Source organism: Dipodomys merriami, unplaced genomic scaffold, assembly GCF_024711535.1.
Source record: "Dipodomys merriami isolate MVZ:Mamm:240054 unplaced genomic scaffold, mDipMer1.0.p SCAF_50, whole genome shotgun sequence".
NCBI classification, from domain to species: Eukaryota; Metazoa; Chordata; class Mammalia; order Rodentia; family Heteromyidae; genus Dipodomys; species Dipodomys merriami.
Genome location: NW_027206069.1, coordinates 9371005 through 9397500, shown reverse-complemented (window position 1 = coordinate 9397500; position 26496 = coordinate 9371005). Strand labels below are relative to the sequence as shown.

At 42.0% G+C, this 26496-nt stretch overlaps 1 protein-coding gene across 5 annotated transcripts in view; it reads right to left on the bottom strand.

The window, feature by feature from the left end:
- Positions 1–20932, bottom strand: part of LOC138810504 (thyroid receptor-interacting protein 11-like) — an 82026-nt gene extending 61094 nt beyond the window's left edge. For 4 of the 5 annotated variants that reach the window (XR_011367145.1, XR_011367146.1, XM_069997702.1 and 1 more), the window contains exons 1-4: positions 20418–20932; positions 13514–13572; positions 5310–5420; positions 1603–1881 (exon numbers count right to left, since the gene is read on the bottom strand). Coding sequence is in view for 3 of the 5 variants with exons in the window: in XM_069997702.1 (XP_069853803.1) it covers positions 1603–1881; positions 5310–5420; positions 13514–13572; positions 20418–20556 (588 nt within the window). In the remaining 2 variants the exon portion in view is untranslated. Of the gene's footprint in view, positions 1–1602; positions 1882–5309; positions 5421–13513; positions 13573–15522; positions 15587–20417 lie in introns of those variants that run through there. The other variant, XM_069997704.1, reaches the window with a different exon arrangement.
- Between the last annotated feature and the right edge of the window lie 5564 nt (positions 20933–26496).

The following is a 26496-nucleotide window of genomic DNA, read 5'->3' as shown; positions in this document are numbered from 1 at the left end:
GAAAATATACGTAACAATGAAATCCCTCCTTGTATAAGTAATATAAGCTAATAAAAAATTTCTTTTTCATAACTATATTATATTCACAAAAAAGATGGATGTCATGATACATATAGAAACTGCTCAATATAGTACTGTAAAACCATTTCAAACCTTAATAACTTCCTCATAGTTTTCAAAGATTATGAGATTATGTATCCATTTTTATTACTAAAATAAAAACACATACTTTTATATGAATTATCAAAAAAAAAAAAGATGGAAAATAATCTCAAGCCAGGCACTGGTCCTTCATGCCTATAATCCTACTCAGGAGGCTGAGATCTGAAGAGTGAGGTTCAAAGCCAGCCTGGGCAAGAAAGTCCCTGTGAGACTCTTATCTCTAATTAGCCACTCAAAAATAGGAAGTGGAGGTGTGGCTCAAAGTTGGTAGAGCATGAGCCTTGAGCAAAAGAACTCAGAGATAGAGCCCAAGCCCCAAGTTCAAGTTCCACAATAGAAAGAAAGAAAGAAAGAAAGAAGAAAGAAAGAAAGAAGAAAGAAAGAAAGAAAGAAAGAAAGAAAGAAAGAAAGAAAGAAAGAAAGGAAGGAAGGAAGGAAGGAAGGAAGGAAGGAAGGAAGGAAGGAAGGAAGGAAGGGAAAGAAAAGAAAGAAAGAAAAGAAAGAAGGGAGGGAGGGAGGGAAGGAGGGAAGGAGGAAGGAAGGAAGGAAGGAAGGAAGGAAGGAAGGAAGGAAGGAAGGAAGGAAGGAAGGAAGGAAAAGAATCTCTGATATATTTTGTTTTTCCTGCATTGATGAAGTTAAAATTCAAATAAAGATGTACATATCAGATCTGCTGACCATCTCCTAGTAAAATGTAAAATCTATAATGTATAATCTAACATGGAAGACAAAATTAAGGTCCCCTGGAGGAAAGCCTCCAGTCCCAAATAATTTAATAACAAAAATTTAATTTCTTCTTCATTTTTTTTTAAGTCATGGGGGGCCTGAACTTTCTACCACTTGAGCCACAGTGCCACTTCCGGCTTTTTCTGTTTATGTGGTGCTGAGGAATCAAACCCGGGGCCTCATGCATGTGAGGCAAGACTCTACCACAGATCCACCTTCCGAGCCTCAATAATTTAAATAACATAAAATAGTTTAACAAATACCAATGGTCAGATTTTCATTTTAATGTCACTAAAGCTTACTCATGCCTCTAATTCTAGCTACTCAAGAGGCTGAGATCAGAAAATTGCATTTTGAAGCCAGCTTGGAACCATGAGTCTCTCTTCAATTAATCACCAAAAAGTTGGAAGTAGAGCTGTGGCTCAAATGTTAGAGCATCAGCCTTGAGTAAAAAAGCTAAGGAACAGTGCCCAGGCCCTGAGTTCAAACCCCACCACCACCACACACAAACACACACAAGTTCAACCCTCCCACCCACAAACACGAGATTAAAATATCCCAGGCAGCAGTGTCAGCTTGCAAGTCCTAGTGTTCCCAACAGACACCTCAAAGACTCCAAGGCAAAAAAAATCTAACTTCAGTTTTTATCTTTTGAATCCTAGGTTCACTTAATACTCACTTAATACTTCCCAAAATGGCATTCAAATTTACTACCTTAGCAATATGCTTCCAATGGCCAACTTCAGATTCAAGTCTTGAAACTTCATTTGACAATCTGTTTATTTCTTGTTGTGATGAAATTATGTCATTGAAGTCCATGTCATCATCATGGAATGCAGAAGTATGATGACTGATCCCATAGCCAAATGAAGATGACGTGGTGGTTGCTGTTACACTGCCAGCTCCTGAATGCACTGACTGAGCAGCCGTCTGCAGTTTCTGCAACTGATCCTGTAGTGCAATCTGTCTTGCTTTAAGGTGGCTGATTTCTACCTACATATTTATAATTCAAATTATAAAGTACTTTATTGACCCTTTTACCAAATTCATAACACTGAAAAGCAGAATGATTTGTATAAGGTTATCCAATAATGGTACTCTATGAAGTGACTCCTCTATAATACTCTAATCGCAAGATTTTTATTAAAAATGAACACAATTACTATAGTTAAAGCAGATATAATGTTTTGAATAGTATACAGATTAGAATTTCACTTGAAGTTTTCTTTTGTTGGTGGTGGTGGTTGTGATAGTGTGGTCCTGGGGCTTGACTCAGAAGCTGGGCATTGTCCCAGAGCCTACCACTTTGAGCCACAGTTTTGGGATCAATTGGAGATAAGTGGCTCACAGACTTTCCTCCTGGACTGGCTTTAACCACAATCCTGAAATCTCAGTTTCCTGAGTAGCTATAAGTATATGTGTGAGCTCAAGCACTCATCCTTACTTGAAGTTTAAAAGCAATTAATTTCTATGCTAAACATAGGTTTACTATCTTCTATGTAAGAGGTATGGGCAAGTTCTTAGGGCTGTTTGTTGACTTTCAAACCTTAAATAATGAGAAAATGAAAAGTATGTCAGTTTATAAGTTCAAAAGTTTCCTGAGGGGCTGGGAAGGTGGCTTAGTGGTAGAGCATTTGCCTTGCATGCCTGAGGCCCTGGGTTCGATTCCTCAGCACCACATAAGCAAAAAGAAAAAAGCCAGAAGTGGCGCTGTGGCTCAAGTGGTAGAGCGCTAGCCTTGAGCTGAAGAGCTGAGGGACAGCACCCAGGCCCAGAGTTCAGGCCCCACAACCAGACTCAAATAAATAAATAAATAAATAAAAGTTTCCTGAGAATTCTCCTGTTAGGAGTGTTTGTGTAAGTGGCTACGATTAGATTTAGGCTTAAAATGCACAAGGAAATCACAGGTAACTTTGTTTTGAATGAGGGCTAGCAATACTATACATCATAGCCCACAAGATGTTACAAATACAGGGGCTGGGAAGGGGCTCAGTGGTAGAGCGCTTGCCTTGCATGCCTGAGACCCTGGGTTCAATTCCTCAGCACCACATAAGCAAAAAGAAAAAAGCCGGAAGTGGTGCTGTGGCTCAAGGGGTAGAGTGCTAGCCTTGAGCTGAAGAGCTGAGGGACAGTGCCCAGGCCCTGAGTTCAGGCCCCATGACTGGACCCCCCACCCCCCAAAAAAAAGATGTTACAAATACAGAACCTACCATAATACTACATCCAATCTGAATGGAAGATTATCCAAAGCACATAGGTAATCTAGAGAAAAATTAAGCTTTGTATAAAGTACTCTAGTACAAGAAATACTATTCTCAAGTAAAGAAAATGTGATGTTATTAAAGTAACTAGTAATATTTCTTCATGTACAAAGTTATGGAATTACATAAACCAACATCAAATATATTTATGGTATATGTCACAATAAAAAATTTTTCACATTCAGGGCTGGGAAGGTGGCTCAGTGGTAGAGCGCTTGCCTTGCATTCATGAGGCCCTGGGTTCAATTCCTCAGCACCACATAAGCAAAAAGAAAAAAGCTGGAAGTGGCGCTGTGGCTCAAGTAGTAGAGCGCTAGCCTTGAGCTGAAGGGCTGAAGGACAGCGCCCAGGCCCAGAGTTCAGGCCCCACAACCAGACCCCCCCAAAAAAAGAAAGAAATTAAAAAAAATTTTTTTCACTTTCTCACAAACAAATTTCATCTCTGGGGAATGTGAACATCACAATGAGGACAGCAAATAGGTTCAGAAAATAACATCTGTATAGTTACATATTAGCTTTCACACTAGTAAAAAGTACTGAAATCCATATTTTAGGTGTAGTTATAATACAAATATGTCATCAGAGATCTGAGGATGGAAGTTCAATCAGCCTGGGCAGGAAAGTCTGTGAGACTCTTCAATTTTTTGTGAAAAAGCCATCATGAAGCTGTGGCTCAAGCAGTAATTAGGACCTCAGATAAAACTCCAGTAGTGGCAAAAAAAAAAAAAAAAGGTGTCATTATAGAGTAGATACTTATATTAAGTTATAGAGCTATACAAATTCAAGCTCTAATAACAACTAAAGTTCCAAACCGGGGCAGGGAATGTGGCTTAGTGGTTAGATGCTTGCCTAGCATGCATGAAGCCCTAGGTTCGATTCCTCAGTACCACATTAACAGAAAAAGCCAGAAATGGCACTGTAGCTCAAGTAGTAGAGTGCTAGCCTTTAGCAAAAGCAGCTTAGGGACAGTGCCCAGGCCCTGCCTGAGTTCAAGCCCTAGCACTGGCAAAAAAAAAAAAATAGCCAAAATTTAAATAGCTTGTTTACAACAATGGGGTAAGTAATGAAGCTTTGGAAAATGAAAAACATCATAGCCTTCTTTACAGCATATTCTATCAAAATCTTCTGGAGGGGGCTGGGAAGGTGGTTCAGTGGTAGAGTGCTTTCCTTGCAGGCATGAGGCCCTCAGCACCACATAAGCAGACAAAACTGGAAGTAGCATTGTGGCTCAAGTGGTAGAGCGCTAGACTTGAGCTAAAGAGTTGAGGGACAGTGCCCAGGCCCAGAGTTCAGGCCCCACAACCAACCAAAAAAAAAAAAATCTTCTGGAGGATATAAGTACCTATTTGTTCATAAATGTGTGTGTGTGTGTGTGTGTGTGTGTGTGTGTGTGTGTGTGTGTGTGTGTGTGTGTGTGTGTGTGTGTGTGTGTGTGTGTGTGTGTGTGTGTGTGTGTGTGTGTGTGTGTGTGTGTGTGTGTGTGTGTGTGTGTGTGTGTGTGTGTGTGTGTGTGTGTGTGTGTGTGTGTGTGTGTGTGTGTGTGTGTGTGTGTACATGAACTCATGATCCCCCTTCCTCTGTCTCACAAGTAGATGGGATCATAGGTATGTGCCACCATGCAAGGCTGCTCAAAGTGTGACTAGTAACTCTAGGTTGCTATTTACCACGATCTCTATGAATCAATGCTACTGAGAGTGTGACCCATGGACTGATGCCATGTGCACTCATCATTAGTGGTAGTAAGTACAGGAACTGAAAGAATAAGGCCTAATAGACTTCAAGCAACTCAGCAGTAATTACACCTGAGCTGAGTCAGTCACAATGAAAACAAGGGACTCTAAGCTTAATTTGAACTTGTAATTTTCTTTGTATTAATTTTATTCTAGTAATTCATTTTATCACCTGAAATTATCAATACCCATCAGATTGCAAAAACCTTTCATGTAGATGATATTTTTATTTTTCATGACACTGAAAGAACTAGAAACTAGCTGATCTAAATTTTGAAAACATACAAAAACTTTTAATTATCTCCACAAACATTGGTTTATATAATATAAAATTAACAGAAAATCTTCCCGAGTTTTATCAAATTCAATACTCTTTCAATATTAGTATGGATCTAAAGCTCATAGTGAAATAAGAATGAAGTAACTTTACCTCTTTCTGTTGTAGCTGATTTCGGTAACTTGTAGATTGTTGCTTTATTTGAAGCTCTGATGCTTCATGCTTTTCTTCTAGATCAGTACAAAGTTTTTTAAGTCTTTCATTCTAGAAGAAAAACATATTGTCAACAAGAAGACTACAAGCCAAACACATTAGTAATGTGATATGCACAGCATCATGAATGTACTGCTTCACATAAGAAAGTGATGTAGCCGGGCACCAGGGAATCACGCCTGTAATCCTAGCTACTCAAGAGCTGAAATATGAGGATCGAGGTTCAAAGCCAGCCCAGGCAGGAATGTCCATGAGACTCTTATCTCCAATAAACCATCAGAAAATCGGAAGTGGCGCTGTGGCCCAAGTGGTAGAGTGCTTGCTTTAAGCTGAAAATCTTAGGGATAGCACCCAGGCCCAGAGTTCAAGCCTCATGACCAGAAAAAAAAAAGTGATGTAAAGTATAAGATCTCAGACAGAATTCTGGCCTTTAACAGCAATGAATGAGAAAGGAGGCTGCTGGTGGAGAAAGGCCCTGTTGCAGGGAAGGCAAGGGGATTTCACTTTGGAAATGTCACTTTTGTCTTAGATCCTAGGAGCTTCTGACATTCACAGAGATGAAAATTAAGATCCAGTGGGATTATATAAAATCCCCAGAGAAAAGCAAATAATAAAGCACATTAAAAACTTTCCTTTAGTACTCTATCTCTAGAAATCTGTCAAAGACTTGAAGAAAGAGTAATAAGAACCGTCATACAACTAATTATCATCCATTCTACTAGCAAACTGTGAATGAATTCCTGTGAGCTGATAATTAAAAAAAAACAAAACTCAAAAACCTGCACCTAACTTCAGTATACTGAAGTCAAAATCAGATTCTTGCTAGGCATAGTGGCTCACACCTGTAATCCTAAACTACTGAGTAGGCTAAGATCTAAGGATCTCACTTCAAAGCCAGCCTGGGCAGGAAAGCCCATGAGATTCTTATCTCCAATTAACCACACAAAAAAAACCCCACAAACAAACAAACAAAAAAAAAAAAACAACTGAAAGTGGTAAAGCATTACCTTTGAGCCATAAAGCTCAGAGAAAGTGCCCAGTCCCTAAGTTCAAATCCCAGGATCCTCCAACACACATATAAAAAAACCAGTTTCTGGGGCTGGGAAGGTGGCTCAGTGGTAGAGTGCTTGCTTTGCATGCATGAGGCCTTGGGTTGAATTCCTCAGCACCACATAAGCAGAAAAAGCCAGAAGTGGCACTGTGGCTCAAGTGGTAGAGCACTAGCCTTGAGCTGAAGAGCTGAGGGACAGTGCCCAGGCCCAGAGTTCAGGCCCCACAACCAGCAAAAAAAAACAAAAAACAAAAAAACAGTTTCTAAAGGGAAGGAGAGAGGAGGGTGGGAAGAAGGGAAGAAGGAAGGAAGGGAGGAAGGGAGGGAGGGAGGAAGGAAGGGAGGAAGGGAGGGAGGGAGGGAGGGAGGGAGGGAGGAAGGAAGGAAGGAAGGAAGGAAGGAAGGAAGAAAGAAAGGAAGGAATAGGATCTTCAGACAGTGAGAGCAGAACATGAGAGCAGCTACAGAGTTCTTGCAAGCTTGGGTTTCAGTGTAAATGCATGAGGCAGCCACTCACCCTGCAGCTCACTGAAGTGCAAGATCTTGGAAATCAACTATTGTGAGTCTCATACATATTTCTATCAATGATGCAAGTGTCTATTAATGAGAAAAAAGTACTACTATGTTGAAGTTTTCATTGACAACTATGCTTAGTGTTCTGTAGAATAACCAAGCATGCTGTCTACTGTCTTCATTTTTGTTAGGTGAAATGGACTGTTGAAACGCAACACCCAACTTAAGGTTTTCCTTCAAAGCCTGGTTGCGAGGGCCTTGAGGGCTGATTTAACTTCACCCTCCCATTACCCTAATATTTTGTTGCTTGGTAAAAAAACAAAAAACAAAACAAAAAAAAAACCAAAACACAGTTTCTAAAAGTCTAAAAAGGCTTGGTAAAACACAAAAACTTTAAATGCGCTCAATATCTGCATGGATGTCTGCTCTCATCCCTGGCTATATAAAACTGAGAAAATAGGGCTGGGAAGGTGGCTCAGTGGTAGAGCACTTGCCTTGCATGCCTGAGGCCCTGGGTTCGATTCCTCAGCACCACATAAGCAAAAAGAAAAAAGCCGGAAGTGGCGCTGTGGCTCAAGTGGTAGAGCGCTAGCCTTGAGCTGAAGAGCTGAGGGACAGCGCCCAGGCCCAGAGTTCAGGCCCACGACCGGACCAAAAAAAAAAAAAAAACTGAGAAAATATACAAATAACACATTCTTTTCAGGTGATAAAACTCATAACATACTGAGACTTGTCAGGGGCCATATTTTCTTTCTTTTTTTTCTTCCTTTTCTTCCTTTTGTTTTATTGAGACGGGGCCTTGAACTTGCTTTGTATCCCAGGCTGGCCACCAACTAGTCATCCTCTGCCTCAGCCTTCTGACTGCTGGATTACAGGTACACCACTACACCAGACCCTATTTTCTAATGTATGAAATATAGAACAGAGGACACTGATTTGAAAGGAGGCAAAAATAAATTAACATAAAGAAGAGCAGAGAAGAATATGAGAAAGACACTCCTGCTGGGGATATTGGTATATTCCTATAATCCTAGCTACTTGGGAAGTACAGGCAGGAAGACAGAAGTCAGGATCAGTGTGGGAAAAGTTAGCAAGACCCTACCCTGAAAAAACAAAATACAAAGAAAAGGGCTAGGGGCATGGTAGAATGTGAACCTAGCTTGCACCAGGCCCTTGGTTCAATCCAGGAAGATAGAAGAAGGAAGGAAGAAAAGCAAGGGAGAAGAAGAAGGGAGAGAGAGGGGGAAGTAGAAAGAGAAGGTAGAGGGAGAAGGAGATGAGAAGAGGGAGTAGGGGAAGAAGAGTGGGGAGAAAGACTCCTGGTGCCCACATTTCTGGTTGCAACCCCTTTCTAAAGTCTGGTTACACTGATCTTAGGAATCCATGACACAATCACAACCTAAAATAACCAATTCTGTTTAAGAAGCCATCTTCAGTTTTTGTTGTGTTTTTTTTTTGTTTTGTTTTTTAATAATCAGTCCTAATTAGTTGCAAAAATGGAAATTTACCACTTTTATCTTTTCTTTGTTAATTCTGGGGCTTGAACTCAGTGCTGTGAATTCTCAGCTTCTCTCACTCAGCTTTTGGGCCCACAGCTGCTGCTCTACTATTTGAATCACATCTCTACCTTGGCATTTTTCTGACTAATTGGAGACTGAGTCTTGTAGATTTTTCTGCCTGGGCTGGTCTTGAATCATGTTCTTCCAATCACAACCTTCTGAGTAGCTAGGATGACATCTTTTCCTAGAGGTCTTCCAACAGCAAAGTTTGCCTATCTTTTTGAATAGCATAAAACTCATTCTCTCTTGGCAATTACCATAGGATATATTACATTTATAAATCTAATAATCATGGGATTATTTATTTTACTGTCTCTTGAAACATCTTCCTGTTTTATAATTTGATAATTATTTCATCATTATTCAACAAGTATTTCCAACTATGTTAAACAAAAGAAACCAAAAACCAAAAACAGAGGCTCAGTGGAAGAGCACCTGCCTGGCGAGCGCAAGGCCCTGAGTTCGGTCCTCAGCTCTAGAAACAAAAAACAAACAAACAAAAAAACAGTAAGAAAATACAGCTAGGCACCATTGGTTCATCTGTGTAATCCTAGCTTAGATTTCATAGTTCAAGGCAAGCCTTGGCAGAAAAGCTTAGAACTAACTCATATGGCAGGAAGTGAACCTATTTCAAAGAAAATTACCAGCAGGAAATAGGACTGAAGGCATGGCTCAGTGGTTAGAGTGCATACCTAACAAGTACAAGGACCATAGTTCAAATACTAGTATTGCCAAAAATAAAAGAAAGAAAACAGAAGATCCAAGGAATCACTGAGAAGAATATTGCAATAGTGAAACAACCAGTTTTCTGCTGCTCTGCCCAACATATTGCATCATCTTTTAAAAAGGATAGCAATTCAGGCCAGGCAGGAAATTGTTAGATTCTTACCTCCAATTAACTACCTCCAAAAAAGCCGAAGTGGAGCTGTAACTAAAGGAGTAAAGCTCTAGCCTTGAGCAAAATAAGCTCTAGAATGGTGCCCAAGCAGAGTTCAAGCTCCAGTACTGGCACAAAAAAAAAAAAAAAAGATGGAATTGATGTCTCCCCAAATGCACATAGTTAAATATTCTACACAATACTTAATACAGTTAGAATTGTATAAAGTTTGAATACAACTGAAAATCAAAAGTTTTCATTTTTTGAAAAAGTAGTAAGTGACATAAATAGAAAGTAACACTATACAATCTAATTGTTATGGTCAAACCATCTACAGAGGCAAATCTCAAGACCAGTCTTCAGATGGCAGAATCTTAATTTTTCTCAAAGTTAAGAACTGGTAATTAACAATGTATTTCTAAGAACAAAAACTAAATATAGTTTTCAAATCACCTAGTCATTCAACAAGAAAATGTTTCTATTTTCAACTTGGTTCAAGCAATCCCATTCTGTTAAGTGAATATGTGCTATGTATGGTATTTGTACACCAACATTTGCTTGATATGGTTCACACATGAACAAATGCTGAAGGTAGGTATGTATATGAAGTTTAACAGAAGGAAAGATGACATAGAAATTTTTTAAAAAATCAGGAGAATGATAATTATAGTAAGCATTTATGAATGCAAGAAAAATGTTAGAAATAATGGAGCAAAGATGAAGCCATTTTCTGTTCAACAAAACCATAAAGCTGTCAAAGTTCTCAAAAGTATCACTTTTAAACATGCAAGTGAAGAAGAACCAGAAGTGCTGTGCATCAGTGGTTCAAGCCGGCAATCCTAGCTATTTGGGAGGCTGAGATCAGGAGGACTGTGGGTCAAGACCAGACCATGCATCGTCCTGCCTAGGCTTTTTGAATATAGGTGGAATTTCAGGTGTATCCTACCACACACATCTTTACAAATGTTTTAAAATGGAGGGCTGGGAAGGTGGCTCAGTGGTAGAGCGCTTGCCTTGCATGCCTGAGGCCCTGGGTTCGATTTCTCAACACCACATAAGCAAAAAGAAAAAAAGCCAGAAGTGGCACTGTGGCTCAAGGGGTAGAGCGCTAGCCTTGAGCTGAAGAGCTGAGGGACAGCGCCCAGGCCCAGAGTTTAGATCCCATGCCTGGACCCCCCAAAACAAAGTTTTAAAATGGAAAAAATAAAAATCTAGATTTCCTACAATTATTATTAAAATCTCTACAGGGCTGGTTAGGTGGCTCAGTGGTAAAGTGCTTGTCTTGCATGCATGAAGCCCTTGGTTTGATTCCTCAGCACCATATAAGCATAAAAAGCCAGAAGTGGCACTGTGGCTCAAGTGGTAGAGCATTAGCCTTGAGCTGAAGAGCTGAGGGACAGCGCCCAGACCTAGAGTTCAGGCCCCACTACCCAACCCAAACACAACAACAAAATCTCTAATAGCTTGGTGCCAGTGGCTCATGCCTGTAATCTTAGCTAATCAAAGATTAGAGATCTGGAGGATTTCAGTTCAAAGCCAGCCCAGGCAGAAAAGCTCATGAGACTCCATCTCCAAAACATCACACAAAAAGCTGGGAGGTGTGGCTCAAGTAGTAGAATGCCACTGAGCAAACAAGCTAAAGTACAAGGCTCAAACCCTAGTACCAACAAAAAATGCCTTAAAAAGTTTTCACTATCATTTTACTCACATTTCTATAAAATCTAAAAAATAAACATAGAAAAAGACTTTGTAAGAGTTTAAAGGACAGAGATGATAAATTAACTTAGGTTAGTTTCTAAAGAATTCCAACTAATTTATAATCAACTCTACCTATTAATATCTGGAAGCAAATTTAATTTCCTTTCGGAACACATAGCCTTCCTCCTATACCAACACCTTCTAAATAGAATGTTCAACCATATCACCTTATTCTTTTGTAGCAGTGATACTGAACAGGGATAGACTCATTCATTCACATAAGGCTAAGGAATAGTTTATGAAGCAAGAATCGCATAAGGTTAAAATTAACTAGGAAAAAAAGCCCTTAGTCGAGCTTGTTGATATATGCCTATAATCCCCACTACTGAATGAGGAGGTAGAGGCAGGAGAAATCTTGAGTTTGAGGCTAGTCTGGACAAAGCTAGAAGATCCTGTCTCAAAAACAAAAACAAAAGGGGCTAGTAGTGCAGCTCAAGTAGTAAAGCTACTTGCCTAGTGTGCCTGAGGCCCAAAGTTTAATTTTTTTGTGTGCACACATACACAAAAAGGCCCTGTTACTCTCTAGTATTTGAGCTCATGCTACTTTGTATAAGCAACAAATGAGGAAGCTGGCTTGCAGAGGTATCTGTTTTACCAAAAGTAAGTATTCCCCAACATTAGGATCAACTTGTCCTAATCCAGTAACACTGGACTATAAAGGAGCCATAAGCAACAGAAGAGAAGAGTCTGAAAACAGAGCAGTTATTCACTGAGCAGGCTAACCTACCTACCTTTCCCTCCACCAATGGCAAATTTACCTGAGTTAATGCTGCTGTTTAACTTTCCTGGGTGGGTCAGGAACAGTGCTTTCTCAAGCATTTCCAAGAAACTATTGAGTTCATCTATCACTAGAACACCTACTCATACTAGTAATTACTGTTAAGATCTCCAAATGCCACCAAAACTGCTATCTTCTACAGTCAGAGACTAATATAATAGAGGTACCTCTACTTTCAAATTCCACAATCTCACCTTAATTCTTGAGAACAGAGTTCAACAATGCTGGTCAGTGGCTATTTTCTCCAAAATTACTCCAGTGTTGTCTTTTATACTTAGTAAAATAAACATGCTGACCACAGTCCCTGAGATTACCTTTTCCTGCAGTACTATTACTAAGTGTACTCTCATTGCTCCTATTCCAAGGCAGAATAGTGCAGTTCTTTTTTTTTTTGGGGGGGGGGGTCTGGTTGTGGGGCCTGAACTCTGGGCCTGGGTGCTGTTCCTCAGCTCTTCAGCTCAAGGCTAGTGTTATACCACTTGAGCCACAGCACCACTTCTGGCTTTTTTCTTTTTGCTTATGTGGTACTGAGGAATTGAACCCAGGGCCTCCTGCATGCAAGGCAAGCACTCTACCACTGAACCACCTTCCCAGCCCAATAGTACAGTTCTTTACCACAGTTCCCATTCTGAAAGACTTTCCTTTATGGCTTTCCTGTGAACCCTGCCCAAGATGTCTTCATTCTTACTAAGCAGAATTAGTCCTATTAGTCCAGAATTAGTCATGACTAGATATCAACTAATCACAACCAAAACATAAAATTAATTTGACATTCTTAACTTCTTTGTATCCATTTTTCAAGCACCAAAATATGTATAACAACTTAAAATAAAATGTTTCATATCTCCTTTCATGAAACAGCAGCAGCAAGAGATGGTAAGTGTTGGAAAGTCTCTTCAGAACATGATATTCTGATGACTCATAAGAACACCTGAACCTCTTGCACAGGTGGACTTCCTTTACTCCTAGGTTCCCTTGACTGCTTCTCCTCTTTAACTCTCTTCAGTCAGTATGCTTGTGAACCTATTCAGGCACTTAAAGTTACAAAGTCTTGAAGGCAGAAGAAAGTGTCTTAACATTTGCAGGCATAAAGAACTAAAGTATATCATCATATCAAATGAAGAACTGACAATGCTATCATATAACAATGTGGACAGAACATTGACCAAAAGTAAACTGCATCTTCAAAACACTGTCTTTGTTGGGCCAGGTCTTTTCTTTTTAGACCAGTACTTCAATAATGTTATAGATGAATATATTTTTCAATTGTCTTTAAATATAAGATCTTCTTATGAGCCAGGGCTGATGGCTCATGCCTGAAATCTTACTCAGGAGGCTAAGATCCCAGGACTGCTGTTCAAGAACAGCCCAGGCAGGAAACTCTGGGAAATTGTTATCTCCAATTAACTACCAAAAAGCTGGAAACACAGCTGTGGCTCAAGTGGTAGAGTGCTAACCTTGAGCCAAAAAGCTCAAGGACAGCCCTCAGGCCCTGAATTGAAGCCCCAGGAATGGTACAAAACAAACAAACAAAAAAGAACAAAAAGTATAAATACCTCTCACGGTTTCAAAAAAAAACAAATCAAATTTTGGTAATCTTTTTCTTACCTCTGATCTTAAGATTGCATGAATGGCTTCAATTTCCCTTCTCCCAGAATTAGGTAAGTCTGTTACAAAAAAACAAAACAAAACACAGTATAAATTAAATACTTAATAAGTACTATCACTATATGGAGAGAGAGAGAGAGAGTCAGAGAAGGAGAGATAGGAGAGAAAGAGAGAGACAGAGAGAGAGAGAGAGAGAGAGAGAGAGAGAGAGAGAGAGAGAGGGTGAAAGAGAAAGAGAGAGAAAAAAAATGTTTGTGTATTGAACCCAGGGCCTTGCACATGCTAGGCTACATTTCTGTCTCATAGCTTTATCCTCAGCCTTACACTGGCATTTTAAGGAAAATACACTTCACTGAGTTTAAACTGAATAGTAGGCTAATATGACAGCAAATTCAGAACACACCAGTCATTTCACTTTCATCACAACTTTCCTGGCCACTAATGTTCTTCATTGTCACATAGATCATTCTCTTTGCTGATCTCTTATAGATATCTACCCTTTGGAATTTCTTGTTAAAAATGTAGGGACAGAGTTGGGAAGGTGGCTCCGTGGTAGAGTGCTTGCCTTGCATGCATGAGGCCCTGGGTTCAATTCCTCAGCACCACATAAGCATAAAAAGCTGGAAGTGGCACTGTGGCTCAAGTGGTAGGGTGCTCACCTTGAGCTGAAGAGCTGAGGGACAGCACCCAGGTCCAGAGTTCAAGCCCCATGACCAACAACAGCAAAAATGTAGGGACAGAGCACTAGTAGCACATCTATAATCCTAGCTACTCAGGATCCTTATTTTCAACTTTCAATCCCAATACTAATTATGACCTCTGCACAAATATCCAAAATACACTGAGAACACTTATTTAAAATAACAGGGACAATTCATTAAAAGTGGAATAGGCTCAGTCTGCTGGCACATTTTCATTTAAAAGCAGTTAGAGCTAAGCAGTGCAAAAATGGCACTATTGATCGTGTCAGGAAATCATTCACAGAGTTACAATCTCAATTTCTTCTTTTTTATATGTTTTTTGTTGTAAAAATACTGTTTAGAGAGGTTACAGTTACATGAGTATCTTGATTTCTTTTGTTACTAGTATTTTTATCCCTTTACTCATAGCACTTTACAAAAAAGCCTTCTCTGGGCCAGGAGTGACGCTAGATGTCTGCAATTTCTGCACTTGATAGGCAGAGACCAGGACTACATAATAAAGCCTTGTCTGAGAAATAATAATCAACTAATCAGGGCTGGGAAGGTGGCTCAGTGGTAGAGCACTTGCCTTGCATGCCTGAGACCCTGGGTTCAATTCCTCAGCACCACATAAGCAAAAAGAAAAAAGCCGGAAGTGGCGCTGTGGCTCAAGTGGTAGAGTGCTAGCCTTAAGCTGAAGAGCTGAGGGACCAGCGCTCAGGCCCAGAGTTCAGGCACCACAACCGGACCTCCAAAAAAAAAAAAAAATCAACTAATCAAAATAACTCCTCTGAACTACAGTTAAAATAAGAAAAGAATACAAGTGGTATACTTATTTCTGGGCATACCTGTAATCCTAGCTACTCAGAAGGCTAAGATCTGAGAACTGTGATTTGAAACTAGCCAGGAGAGAAAAGTCTGTGAGATTCTTATCTCCAATTAACCAGCAAAAAGCTGGAAGTGTAGCTGTCCTAAACTGGTAGTGCACTATCCTTGAACAATAAAACTAAGGGAAAGTGCCCTGGTCCTGAGTTCAAGCCTCAGTACCAGAACTTTTAATTTTTTTAAGTGACATTATCTATGGTAACAAACACTCTTCTTGTCTTGAAAATAATCAGGTAGGGTTACTTTTGTGGTTGAAGGTACATTTTGTTTGAAACTCAGCAAGGACTAATTACTACTCTGAAGAAGACAAAGTATAATCTAGTCTTCACAGGAAAGTAATTGCTAGTATCATCAATTGTTTCAAGGATTAGATTACAAGGTTTATGCAGACCACCCCTCTTTCTCTTTAGCTATTCTCCTTCCTCCAGCTAAAAAGTATCCTACCTTTGTTTATGGTGCTAGGAATGAACCCCAGAGCCTCATACATGCCAGGTAGGTGCTCTAGCACTAAGCGTTATCACCAGCACCCAATTTCTGGACTTTTAAAGTAAAGGGAAGATATCTTGAAAACAAATTCTGATTTCTCTGTGGGGAAAAACATAATATCCATTTTAGTACTTGTTAACTGCTAAGTACAATTCATTTTATACTCATGAGTTTATTTAATTCTCAAACACTACAACTGGTAAGATTGTTCCTTTTTAATAGATAAGAAAACTGATTTTTAGAGGTTAGGTATCTAATAATTTGCCCCAATTCCCACAACTTGTAATGTGCTTAGAATTTCAACCCATATCTATCTAATTTAAAAGCCCAAGCTGTCAACCTTGACTACTTCAATATAGTATTGGTAGAACAGTGACCTACTATTGTAAAGATGGATGGTTTTCACAAAGTACCAATAGCGCTACTTTGAAATTATTTCCTTTTTCATTTCTGCCACAATTAGGAACTCTAAATGCTTGCTACATAAATGAACTGTAGCCTACCTTTCCAATGTTAAAATAAAGTAATAAAATAAGCCATTAAATGATACAAAAGGAAAAGAATAGCTTTGTAGATCAAGATAATTACAATTTGTATTGTGAAGATTAAAATGTGTTGGTTAGCCTGGTGCTGGTGGCTCACACCTGTAATCCTAGTTACTCAGGTGGCTGAGATCTGAGGATGGCGGTTCAAAGCCAGCCCAGGCAGGAAAGTCTGTGAGACTCTTAACTCCAATAACCCACCAGAAAACAGGAAGTGGCGCTAGTGGCTCAAGTGGTAGAGTGCTAGCCTTGAACTGAAGAGCTGAGGGACAGCACTCAAGCCCAGGGTTCAAACTCCACAACGGGGGAAAAAAAAAAATGTGTTGGTGACTTTAGCTAAGAATCAGTACACCATAATACTGTGAAATTTATAATTACTTAATCTCGACAAAGAAATTTAAAAAAATTAACATTTAGTCTGAAAGAGTTAAATTTAGCCATGATTATCTTAGAATTGAAATTGAATGTTCTTTCCTGGTCATAATGAATCAACCTTAAGGTCTAACACTGTTAAGGACCAAGGACAAAGCAATTTTAATAAAGTGCCATAGATTTTTCTCAAAAGCAAAATGAAAACAGCAAGCAGCTTAGCAGATTTCAGATCACTCACTCCCATAATTTCTATTGAACATGTATGCATCAAAGCACATGTAAGAGTAAAAAAAAAAATTCACAGTCCCCACTCTGGGTATAGAGGGATGATAAATCATAACTCAATATGGTAAGTACTACAGAGAAGGGTCATAAAGTTCTGCCAATCAACTCAACTTGTATTGAAGTCAGAATGATCTCACCAAGTTGATAAGTAAGCAGTCATATGTTCCAGGCAAATGAGGTCGAAGCAGTCTTTTCATGCAGAGGTTTGGAATTACGTAAATACATAACAAAGTTCAATAGAGCAGAAGCTGTGAGTACAAACTTGTATATGTGAATGTACATAGTTGTGGCAACCAGAAGAGACTGAACCCAAGTTTAGTCCTTGATCTCTCAAAACTTTAGAGATCTAGATTTTATTCTGTAAATAAGAGTTCAAGAAATGTTTATCCTAAGCATTTTCTTTTTTTGTTTTTTGGTTGGTCGTTGGGGCTTGAACTCTGGGCTTGGGTGCTGTCCCTGCACTCTTCAGCTCAAGGAGAGTGCTCTACTACTACTTGAGCCACAGTGCCACTTATGGTTTTCTACTGGTTTATAGGAGATAAGAGTCTCACAGACTCTCCTGCCTGGGCTGGCTTTGAACCGCGATCCTCAGATCTCAGTCTCCTGAGTAGCTAGGATTACAGGCATGAGCTACCAGCGCCAGGCTCTAAGCATTTTCTATCAAACTACTTTTCTCAAGTTCAACTAAATACTAGCCAAGCTCAATTAAACCATAATTTTTTAAAATAGGTGTTGAGGTACAGCTATGTGGCAGAGATGGTTATTTAGCATGTTTTGAAGTGCTGAGTTCAATCCCCAGTACCCTTCTCCAAGAAAAAGTAAACAGAATGCTAATTTATTAACTTATAAGAAATAAAACTGGATGTGGCACTGTGGCTCAAAGTAGTAGAAGTGTGCCGGGCACCAGTGGCTCATGCCTGTAATCCTAGCTATGCAGGAGGCTGAGATATGAGGATCCCAGTTCAAAGTCAGCCCAGGCAGGAAAGTCCGTAAGATTCTTATTTCCAATAAACCACTAGAAAACTGGAAGTGGCACTGTGGCTCAAGTGGTAGAGTGCTTGCCTTGAGCCGAAGAGCTGAGGACAGTGCCCAGACCCACAGTTCAAGCCTCACAACTGACAATAAATAAATAAATAAATTCTAATAATAATAATAAAAGGAAGGCTGGGAATGTGGCTTAGTGGTAGAGTGCTTTCATTCATCAGTATCACAGACACAGAAAAAGCCAGAAGTGGCGCTGTGGCTCAAAGTGCTAGCTCTTTAGCAAAAAAGCTCAGGGACAGTGTCCAGACCCCGAGTTCAAGCCCCAGGACTGGCAAAAAAGAAAAAGGAAATAAAATTGTTAAGGTGGGAGATGTACCTCAAGTGGTAAAGCCCTAGTTCAATCCCCAGTATGTTAAAAAAAATTTTTTTAAATAAAATTGTCTTGAAGAAGAGAGGCAGGAAGAGTGACAGAGGGGTTGAGATTGATTAGAATACACTGTAAATGTGTGAAATGCAACAAGGGAATACTCTCCCATATAACTAATGTAAACTAATTTTAAAAAGAAAGAAAAAGAGAGGGGAGAGAGAGAAAGAAAAGGAAAGGCATTTTCTAAAAGACCAGTCCAATATTTCCCTGGAGACAGACCTTGACTGAAATTTTCAAAACTCCCCACTACAGATGAATGGATCCCAAAACTGTGGTACCTATATACAATGGATTATTATGCAACCATTAGAAAGGGACAGGGAAATGGATGGAACTAGAACAAATCATCTTGAGCGAGGTAATCCAGGAGCAGAGAGACAAATGGCACATGGTCTCTCTGATATGTGGATGTTAAATTCAAAATGCAAGGAGATATGACAAAGTAAACAGGACTCAAGAAACAAAGGACCTCTACTTAATTTTGTCGTATTATTTCTAAATGACTCCATGTGTGTGAATATATATATATATAGATAGATAGATAGATAGATATACACATACACACATATCTGAGGGAAACTAGGAGGGCACAGAATCAGAGGAAAACCAGGGAAAACATACAACAGAGGAGCCCATCAGCTGCAGTGGACAGTGATGAAAACAAACTACACAACTCAAGGACAGTGATAGGAGGGGCAGAATGAGAGGGAAAGAGAACAGCTTACACTAAGCAAAAGGAAAGAAAAGTTCATATCTCCCAATGTGGAAGAAATAGTTGTATTGTAAAAGCTCACAGAATTCACAAACTTTATAGACCATGACAATGACAATTTGCCTTGTGAAGGTTAAACTGTTTGTGAAATTTGTGAAATTTATGTAATCACTTCATCTCAAAAAAAATTATTAAAAAAATTTTTTTTCAGCCAGGCACCAGTGGCTCACGCCTGTAATCCTGAGGATCATGGTTCAAAGCCAGCACGGCAGGAGACTCTCATCTCCAATAAAACACTCAGAAAACCGGAAGTAGCATTGTAGCTCAAGTGGTAGGGAGCTTGCCTTGAGCTGAAGAGCTGAGGGACAGAGCTGAGGGACAGGGCCCAGGCCCAGAGTTCAAGCCCCCAACCAACAAAAAAAAAAAAAAAGTTTTTTTCAAAACTGTTATTTTGGTGGTGCTGGATTTTTAAACTCAGGGTTCTCCGATTTGCGGGCTAGTGCCCTACCTCTTCGGTACCCTCGGGGGTACGCCCCCCATCTCTTTTTGCAACAGTTAAAAAAGTCCTATAGGTTATCAGTCCAGTGCTTCCTGCATAGCTGAACGGCAGCCTCCAAGTCCCCAAACCCAGCTTCGCTTCCGACCTGGTCTCAGTAACTTTTCACTTGGAGTGGCCTTGAACCTACATCCCAACTTTTGGCCTCCCTATGAGTAACTAGGATTACAGGCCTGAGCCACTGCACTCAGACAATTTGAAAAATTCTATTGAGCCATACATTACGTGCTGAAATGTCAAGGAACTAAAATAGTAATTAATCACTGATGGTCATGTAATTCTAGGTTATTATTCAATCGTAAAACAAGATATGCGGACTTAAAAAAAAAATGAATGGTTGGTAGAGATACCCAAACGGTAAGAATATCTTCCCTATTCTGTTCAAATAAGGAGAAATGGGCAATCACATACAAAAATCCTTTCCAGCATCGTGATCACGATAAGCAAAAGCATAAATCATCTGAATAGAAAAACAGCCATGTTTCCCCGACCAATAATATGCGCAAGACAGGGCAACAGTCATCAAATGTTTTAATTGCGAGTTACTTTAACTGTTACAAAATATAAGGAAAAAATGCAAGTGATTGTCTTCAAAAACAAACGAGTCAAAATAAAGGAAGTCAATCAGAGCAGATCCGCCCCCAAACGGAGGGCAAAGTCAGAGATCAGCACGCCCGGATCTAAACAAAACTAAAAGCGTCCGGCGTCGGGGTCGTTCCGCGGCACTCGGACACATCCAGAGTCTCCACTATTCAAAGGCGGGAAGCCAGCCCTCTTCCCGGGACCCAGGCCCTTCCTCACGGAAACCCGGCTCGGGGGAAGGAGGAGCGCCAAGAGAAAAGGGCGGCGTGTCACCGCTGGACGGCCCGTCCACGTCTCCTGACAGCTGGAAGTGGGGACCAAACGGACGTGGCCCGGGTCTCCCCCCACCCCCCGGCCGCCCTCCCCCTCCGCCCCTGCCCGCCCCGCGGGTACCTTCCGCCTCCTCCGTCCCCTCCAGCAGCATGTCCTTGGTGAAGTTGGAGATCTGGCCCGTGAGCGAGGCCAGGCTGCCCCCGACCTGACCCAAGGACTGGCCCAGGCCCGAGCCCAGGCCCCCGAGCCAGGACGACATCGCCGCGGCGGCTGTGGGGGGCGGCGCGGCCCGCTCCGGCCCGGCCCGCTCCGCGTCGTCGGACGTCACGCCCCGGGTCCTCCGGCCGCGGCAGGCGAGCCCGGGCACAGCTCCGGGTTCCAGGGCCGAATTCGAGCTCCTAGCAACGGCCGGGTTCTGCCTGGAAAAATAGGAGTAACCCGGCCGGGGGCTTCAGCGGAGGGCCGCCGCCAGCGACGGAGACACCCTCGCGGGGCTTCGTCTCATTCCCTCGGCTCCTCGCCGTGCGAGCTGCGGGGGCCGCGGGGGGGCCTTCCTGAGTTTCAGCGACTCTCCCCAGTCCTGAGGACTCGTCCTGCCAACTCGACGCCCGCCGCCATGACACCACTCGGCCAGCGGCCAGGGACCATCGAGACGCGCGGCCAGGGTGCAGAGGGGCCTGGCGCCGGCGCCGGAAGTGCCCTTGGCGCAAGGGACTGTGGGATTGTGGAGAATCGAGTGAGGGCTGTCCGGGCCTGGAGGACTCCTAGAGCAAAACCGAGCTGAAGGCGTAGCCAGAGGGCCGGCGCGGCGGCGACCTCCTCGGGCGTCCGGGGAAATTCCTGAGGACCGGCGCGTTGTTGAAACCTAACCGATTTTATCCACTCTAAGAGGGCAGAGGGAGACATGACCGGGTCATTCCACCCGTTACTTATCCCACGTCAGTGTGTCGTTCCTCCTGCCCAGGGGCCGCTCTGTTCCGGCCGCGGAGGGAGAAATCAAAGTGTTTCAGAGAGTTGGCTGCAAACCCTAGGGTCCAAGGTTGGGAAGGTGGCTCAGAGGTAGAGTACTTGCCTAGCATGCGTGAAGCCTTGGGTTCGATTCCTCAGCACCCCATAAACAGAAGGAGCTGGAAGTGGCACTGTGGCGTAAGTGGCATAGAGTGCTAGCCCCGAGCAAAAGGAGCTCAGGGACAGTGTCCAGGCCCTGAGTTTGAGCCCCAGGACTGGCAAAACAAAAACCCAAAGGTCCAGGCAGGGCACACCTGGAGGAGGCGGGGTCGGTCCCTGAGTTCCCCATAACCCCCCCTCCCCGCCCCCCACACACCATACACACACACTTGAGCCACAGGTCCTCTTTTTAATTGGAATGTCTCATAGACTTCCCTGCGCAGGCTGACTTCCAACCGTTATCCTCACATTTCAGCTTCCTGATTAGCTAAGATTACAGCGAGAGGTATGGGTGCCGACCAATGGGAACACCATTTTTATTGATTATAGTAGAAATCTGCTCTGGTATCTTTCCAGATCACAATTAAAACTTTTTGTCTTCTTTCATGCCACCTGATGGGAGGTTTTTGGGGTTCCACCTCAGCTTCCCAGTTTTCCACTCCAAATCACAGATCCTTGGGATCCACTTTTTGTGAGGAAAAAGTCTCACAAGGTGTAAAATTTAGCAAGGAGTTTAGTATACTATAAAGAAGGAAGAAACAGAAAAGACAAACGCTCCGGTTCCCTGCTCCCACACTAAGACTAGAGGTGGGAATTCAACTTGAGTCTTCTGTAGTCTTTATACTTTCTGAGCTGGCTGAATATATGTGATCCTCTCTCCTATCAATTCCTAGTCCTTAGATGGTGGCTGTGGGTGGGTAAGATGGATAGTTTATTTATTTATTTATTTATTTATTTTGTCGGTCGTGGGGCTTGAACTCTGGGTCTGGGTGCTGTCCCTCAGCTCTTCAGCTCAAGGCGAGCGCTCTACCACTTGAGCTACAGCGCCACTTCCGGTTTTCTGGTGGTTTATTGGAGATAGGAGTCTCACAGTCTTTCCTGCCTGGGCTGGCTTTGAACCGCGATCCTCAGATCTCAGCCTCCTGAATAGCTAGGATTACAGGCGTGAGCCACCAGCGCCCGGCAGTTTATTTTTTATTTTTATTTTTGCCAGTTGTGGGGCTTGAACTCGGCCTGGGTGTTCAGCTCTTCAGCTCAAGGCTAGCGCGCTCTTCTACTTGAGCCACAGGGCCACTTCTGGCTTTTTCTGCTTATATGGTGCTGAGGAATCGAACCCAAGGCCTCATGCATGCAAGCACTCTACCACTGAGCCAACTTCCCAGCCCTGGATACTGTTATTGTTTTACAGTAAGGAAATGTATCTGGGCCTTCATAACACACAAGGGCAATAGATGAATTTCAAGCTTCTTTCTTCAAATAGGTTTATATTTCTGTCTCTCCCTATACATGAAGAGTTTGCAGCTTTTTACTATTTTAATGGTGAAGGGAGATGCCCAAAGCTTTTCTTTTATCTCCTGTCATTGTAACAAGATCTAGAACTAGCTACAGTGAGAGGGGAGCTTAACTTTCCTCAGTCTACCTCCTGGTTAATTCTGCCTATCCTGCCTCACATTCATGGGCTTTTTCACAAAGTAAACCTCCATGAAGTTTATGAAACATAACCTTTTCTCAGCAGGGCAACTTAATAGACAAGACCTTTTAATATTACTTTTTTTCCGGTTGTGGGGCTTGAACTCTGGGCCTGGGTGCTGTCCCTGAGCTCTTCAGCTTAAGGCTAGTGTTGTACCACTGGGCTGGCTTTGAAATGTGATCCTTGTATCTCAGCTAGGATTACAGGCATGAGCCACTGGCACCCAGCTTAGACAAGACCTTTTAATGTCACCACTCCTATGATACTACAGGCACTAGCTGTGAAAACACCACTAGTCCCACAATCCTCAGCCACACACACACACACACACACACACACACACACTGGCTGTGGAAACGTCAGCACCCAGCTTGTTTGCTTTCCTCACTGATGGAAGAAAAGTTGTCATGGGTTTCCAGTAGTTGGACATGTGGCAGCTGCCAGGAAAACTACCACAGTTTTGTGGTAGTGCATTTCTGTAGGCATAGCTCAAATATAATGGCATCTGTCTGATTTTATTCACAGGAGGGGGCTGTGTCGATTACATCATATGACACAACATTGGTAGTGCCTTCAATATTTGGAATGTGATTGTACTGTTATACCAGGTCGCAGGACCCCCCGCAAGAAGACCACCGAGAGTCAGACTCTACAGCTGTTTTATTTAAACGGGCTGCAGCTCGGGCCTCATCCTACACTCCGACACAGTGGAGCCTAGGAGGAGAGCCCCGAGCTAAGGATTTGCAGGTCTTATAAAGGCACACAACCAACCAGGTGTTTTGATTACCACCACAAGAAAGAAGCAGAAACAAGCAACATGTGGTGGTCACTGCTTCAAACTTTAACCTTTCAGTACCAGGCAATAGAGGCTCTCCTGGAAATCTGAACTCTTGTATGAAAATTTGCATCTTTTTCTGGCAGTGCTTATTTTCAGTGAATTTATAGTAAAATTTCAATAGGGTTAATTGACTGCCCGATTCTGTTAATTCTGTCTAGGAGCTCTCAGGTTTGTTGTCTCAATCTGACAAGGAAATGGAAGAAAAGGACACAAGAAGATGGAGTAAGAAGTTGAGAGCTTTACTATAGGAGCCAAATTCAATATTGTGGCACCTCTCCTTTTCATGATTCCTTTTGATGTTTTTTAGGTGTTCAAATGCCCTGTCCTTAGGGGTCTTCCTTAAACTCCAGTCTAAGCAGCCCTACTCCCAGTTACTCTGTCTTGGTCTTCCTAGCACACAGAATGAGAACAGCTCTTAGTGCTATGAAGACTCAGGTTCATCAAACATATCCTCACAGCCTACTACCAAAACACAACGGTCATGAGAGCACAATATGAATATTCTTACTCATAATTTGTATGTTTAAGAATCTAGAACCATGCTTGGCCCCGGCAAGCACCCTAATTGTTGAATAAAAAATGAGTGACATGAATTTTTTTTTTGGGGGGGGGTCCAGTCGTGGGGCCTGAACTCTGGGCCTGGGCACTGTCCCTCAGCTCTTCAGCTCAAGGCTAGCACTCTACCACTTGAGCCACAGTGCCACTTGCAGCTTTTTTCTTTTTGCTTATGTGGTACTGAGGAATCGAACCCAGGGCCTCATGCATGCAAGGCAAGCGCTCTACTACTGAGCCACCTTCCCAGCCCGACATAAATTATTTCTGACCATCTAAAAGCCATAGGTTTAATTGACTGCCCGATTCTGTTAATTCTGTCTAGGAGCTCTCAGGTTTGTTGTCTCAATCTGACAAGGAAATGAAGAAAAGGACACAAGAAGATGGGGTAAGAAGTCGAGAGCTTTACTATAGGAGCCAAATTCAATATTGTGGCACCTCTCCTTTTCAAGGTCCCAGGCACAAAAGAATGGAACAAATGCTAGTAGCTCAGGGTGCAGGAGTCCTCATGGCAAGGGTTGGCCAATGAAATTTAGGGGCAAGGGTAGCAAAAGGGCAAAGGAAATGAGTCAATGAGTGTCACAGAATGCCTGAGGTGGGAAGACTTGAATTAAGATGTATGAGGAAGCATATAAAGGAAAAATGTCTAAAGTCTAAAGAAGTCAGCTGGAGTGAAATTAGCCATGGTGTAAACCTTTTGAGTATTTGCTGACACACACACATGCACAAAATGGTTTAAAAGTCCTAAAGCATACAAATCTCTAGAATAAAGTTAACTATTATTTTAATTAATGGGCCTTCAAATCAACTTGTATTTCATGAGGCTCACAGATGAGTATTGAGATCTGAGCCATTTGGTGGCAAACCAGATTCAATGAATTGGTTTTGCTTAGTGCAGAGCTGTATAGTATGTTGAGATAAGGCCTATGAAAAACATTTTAATATTTGTCCCCAATCCTAAGGACTGAATGACACACACCATTATAAATTCTGAGAATATACTCCTTAGTCTCTATGGATTCCAGCTAGTAAATGCCATTTAATTACGAAGGCAGTGCTGAGGGTGCTTTATTAGGTGATTGCACCATCATGCAGCTATCAACATGTACTTAACAGACCCAGTTGGACCTGTTCAATACAGACCTGGACTATACTTTAATCCTATGAGACTGATGTTTATGTCATTCATTGTTGACTAAAATGTTTTGTGGCTTAGACTGTTTTACATTTGGATTCTGGTGTCCAGAATTAGATAAAATGAGGCAACACACACTTAAAAAAAAAATTGTTCCTATTCCAGGCACTGGTGGCTCACGCCTGTAATCCTACCTACTGAGGAGGATGAGATCTGAGGATTGCAGTTCAAAGCTAACCTAGACAGGAAAGTCCGTGGGACTCTTATCTCCAATTAACCATCAGAAAACCAGAACTGGAACTGTGGCTCAAAGTGGTAGAGGGCAGGCTGGGAAGGTGGCTTGGTGGTAAAGCGCTGTCCTGGCATGCATGAGGCCTGGGTTCGATTCCTCAGCACCACATAAGCAAAAAGAAAAAAGCCGGAAGTGGCGCTGTGGCTCAAGTGGTAGAGTGCTAGCCTTGAGCTGAAGAGCTGAGGGACAGTGCTCAGGCCCAGAGTTCAGGCCCCACGACCGGATCCCCCCCGCCAAAAAAGACAACTTTCTCAAAGTGGTAGAGGGCTAGCCTTGAGCGAAAGAGCTCAGGAACAGCACCCAGGCCCCACGTTTGAACCCCACAACTGACTTAAAAAAAAATTCTCCCTAATGTTCTTGTACCTCTCTGAGCTGAAGAATAACTGAGCTAATATTTAAAATCAGATTTCCAATTAAAACGTGAAATTGAGGAAAACTGGTGGAGGAGGAAGGACTGAGGATGTAGCTCAGTGGTGAAGCCCTTGCCTAGCACACCCAAAGCCCTGGGTTTGAACCCCATCATGGTAAAATAAAAAAAGAGGGGACCAGGTGATAATAGACCTTCTGGCAAGCTACTAGAAGCTGCCCTGGCCTGCTTGGTTTACCTCTGCAGCTGGGTTAAGAATACAATGCTCCCTGGATAGAGAAGCTCCATAGACAATGCTTCTCTCAACTGCCCACCTGCCTTCTGATCCCTTGAACAGTAGAGCTATGGACTCACCAATGATCAACACACAGCAGAAA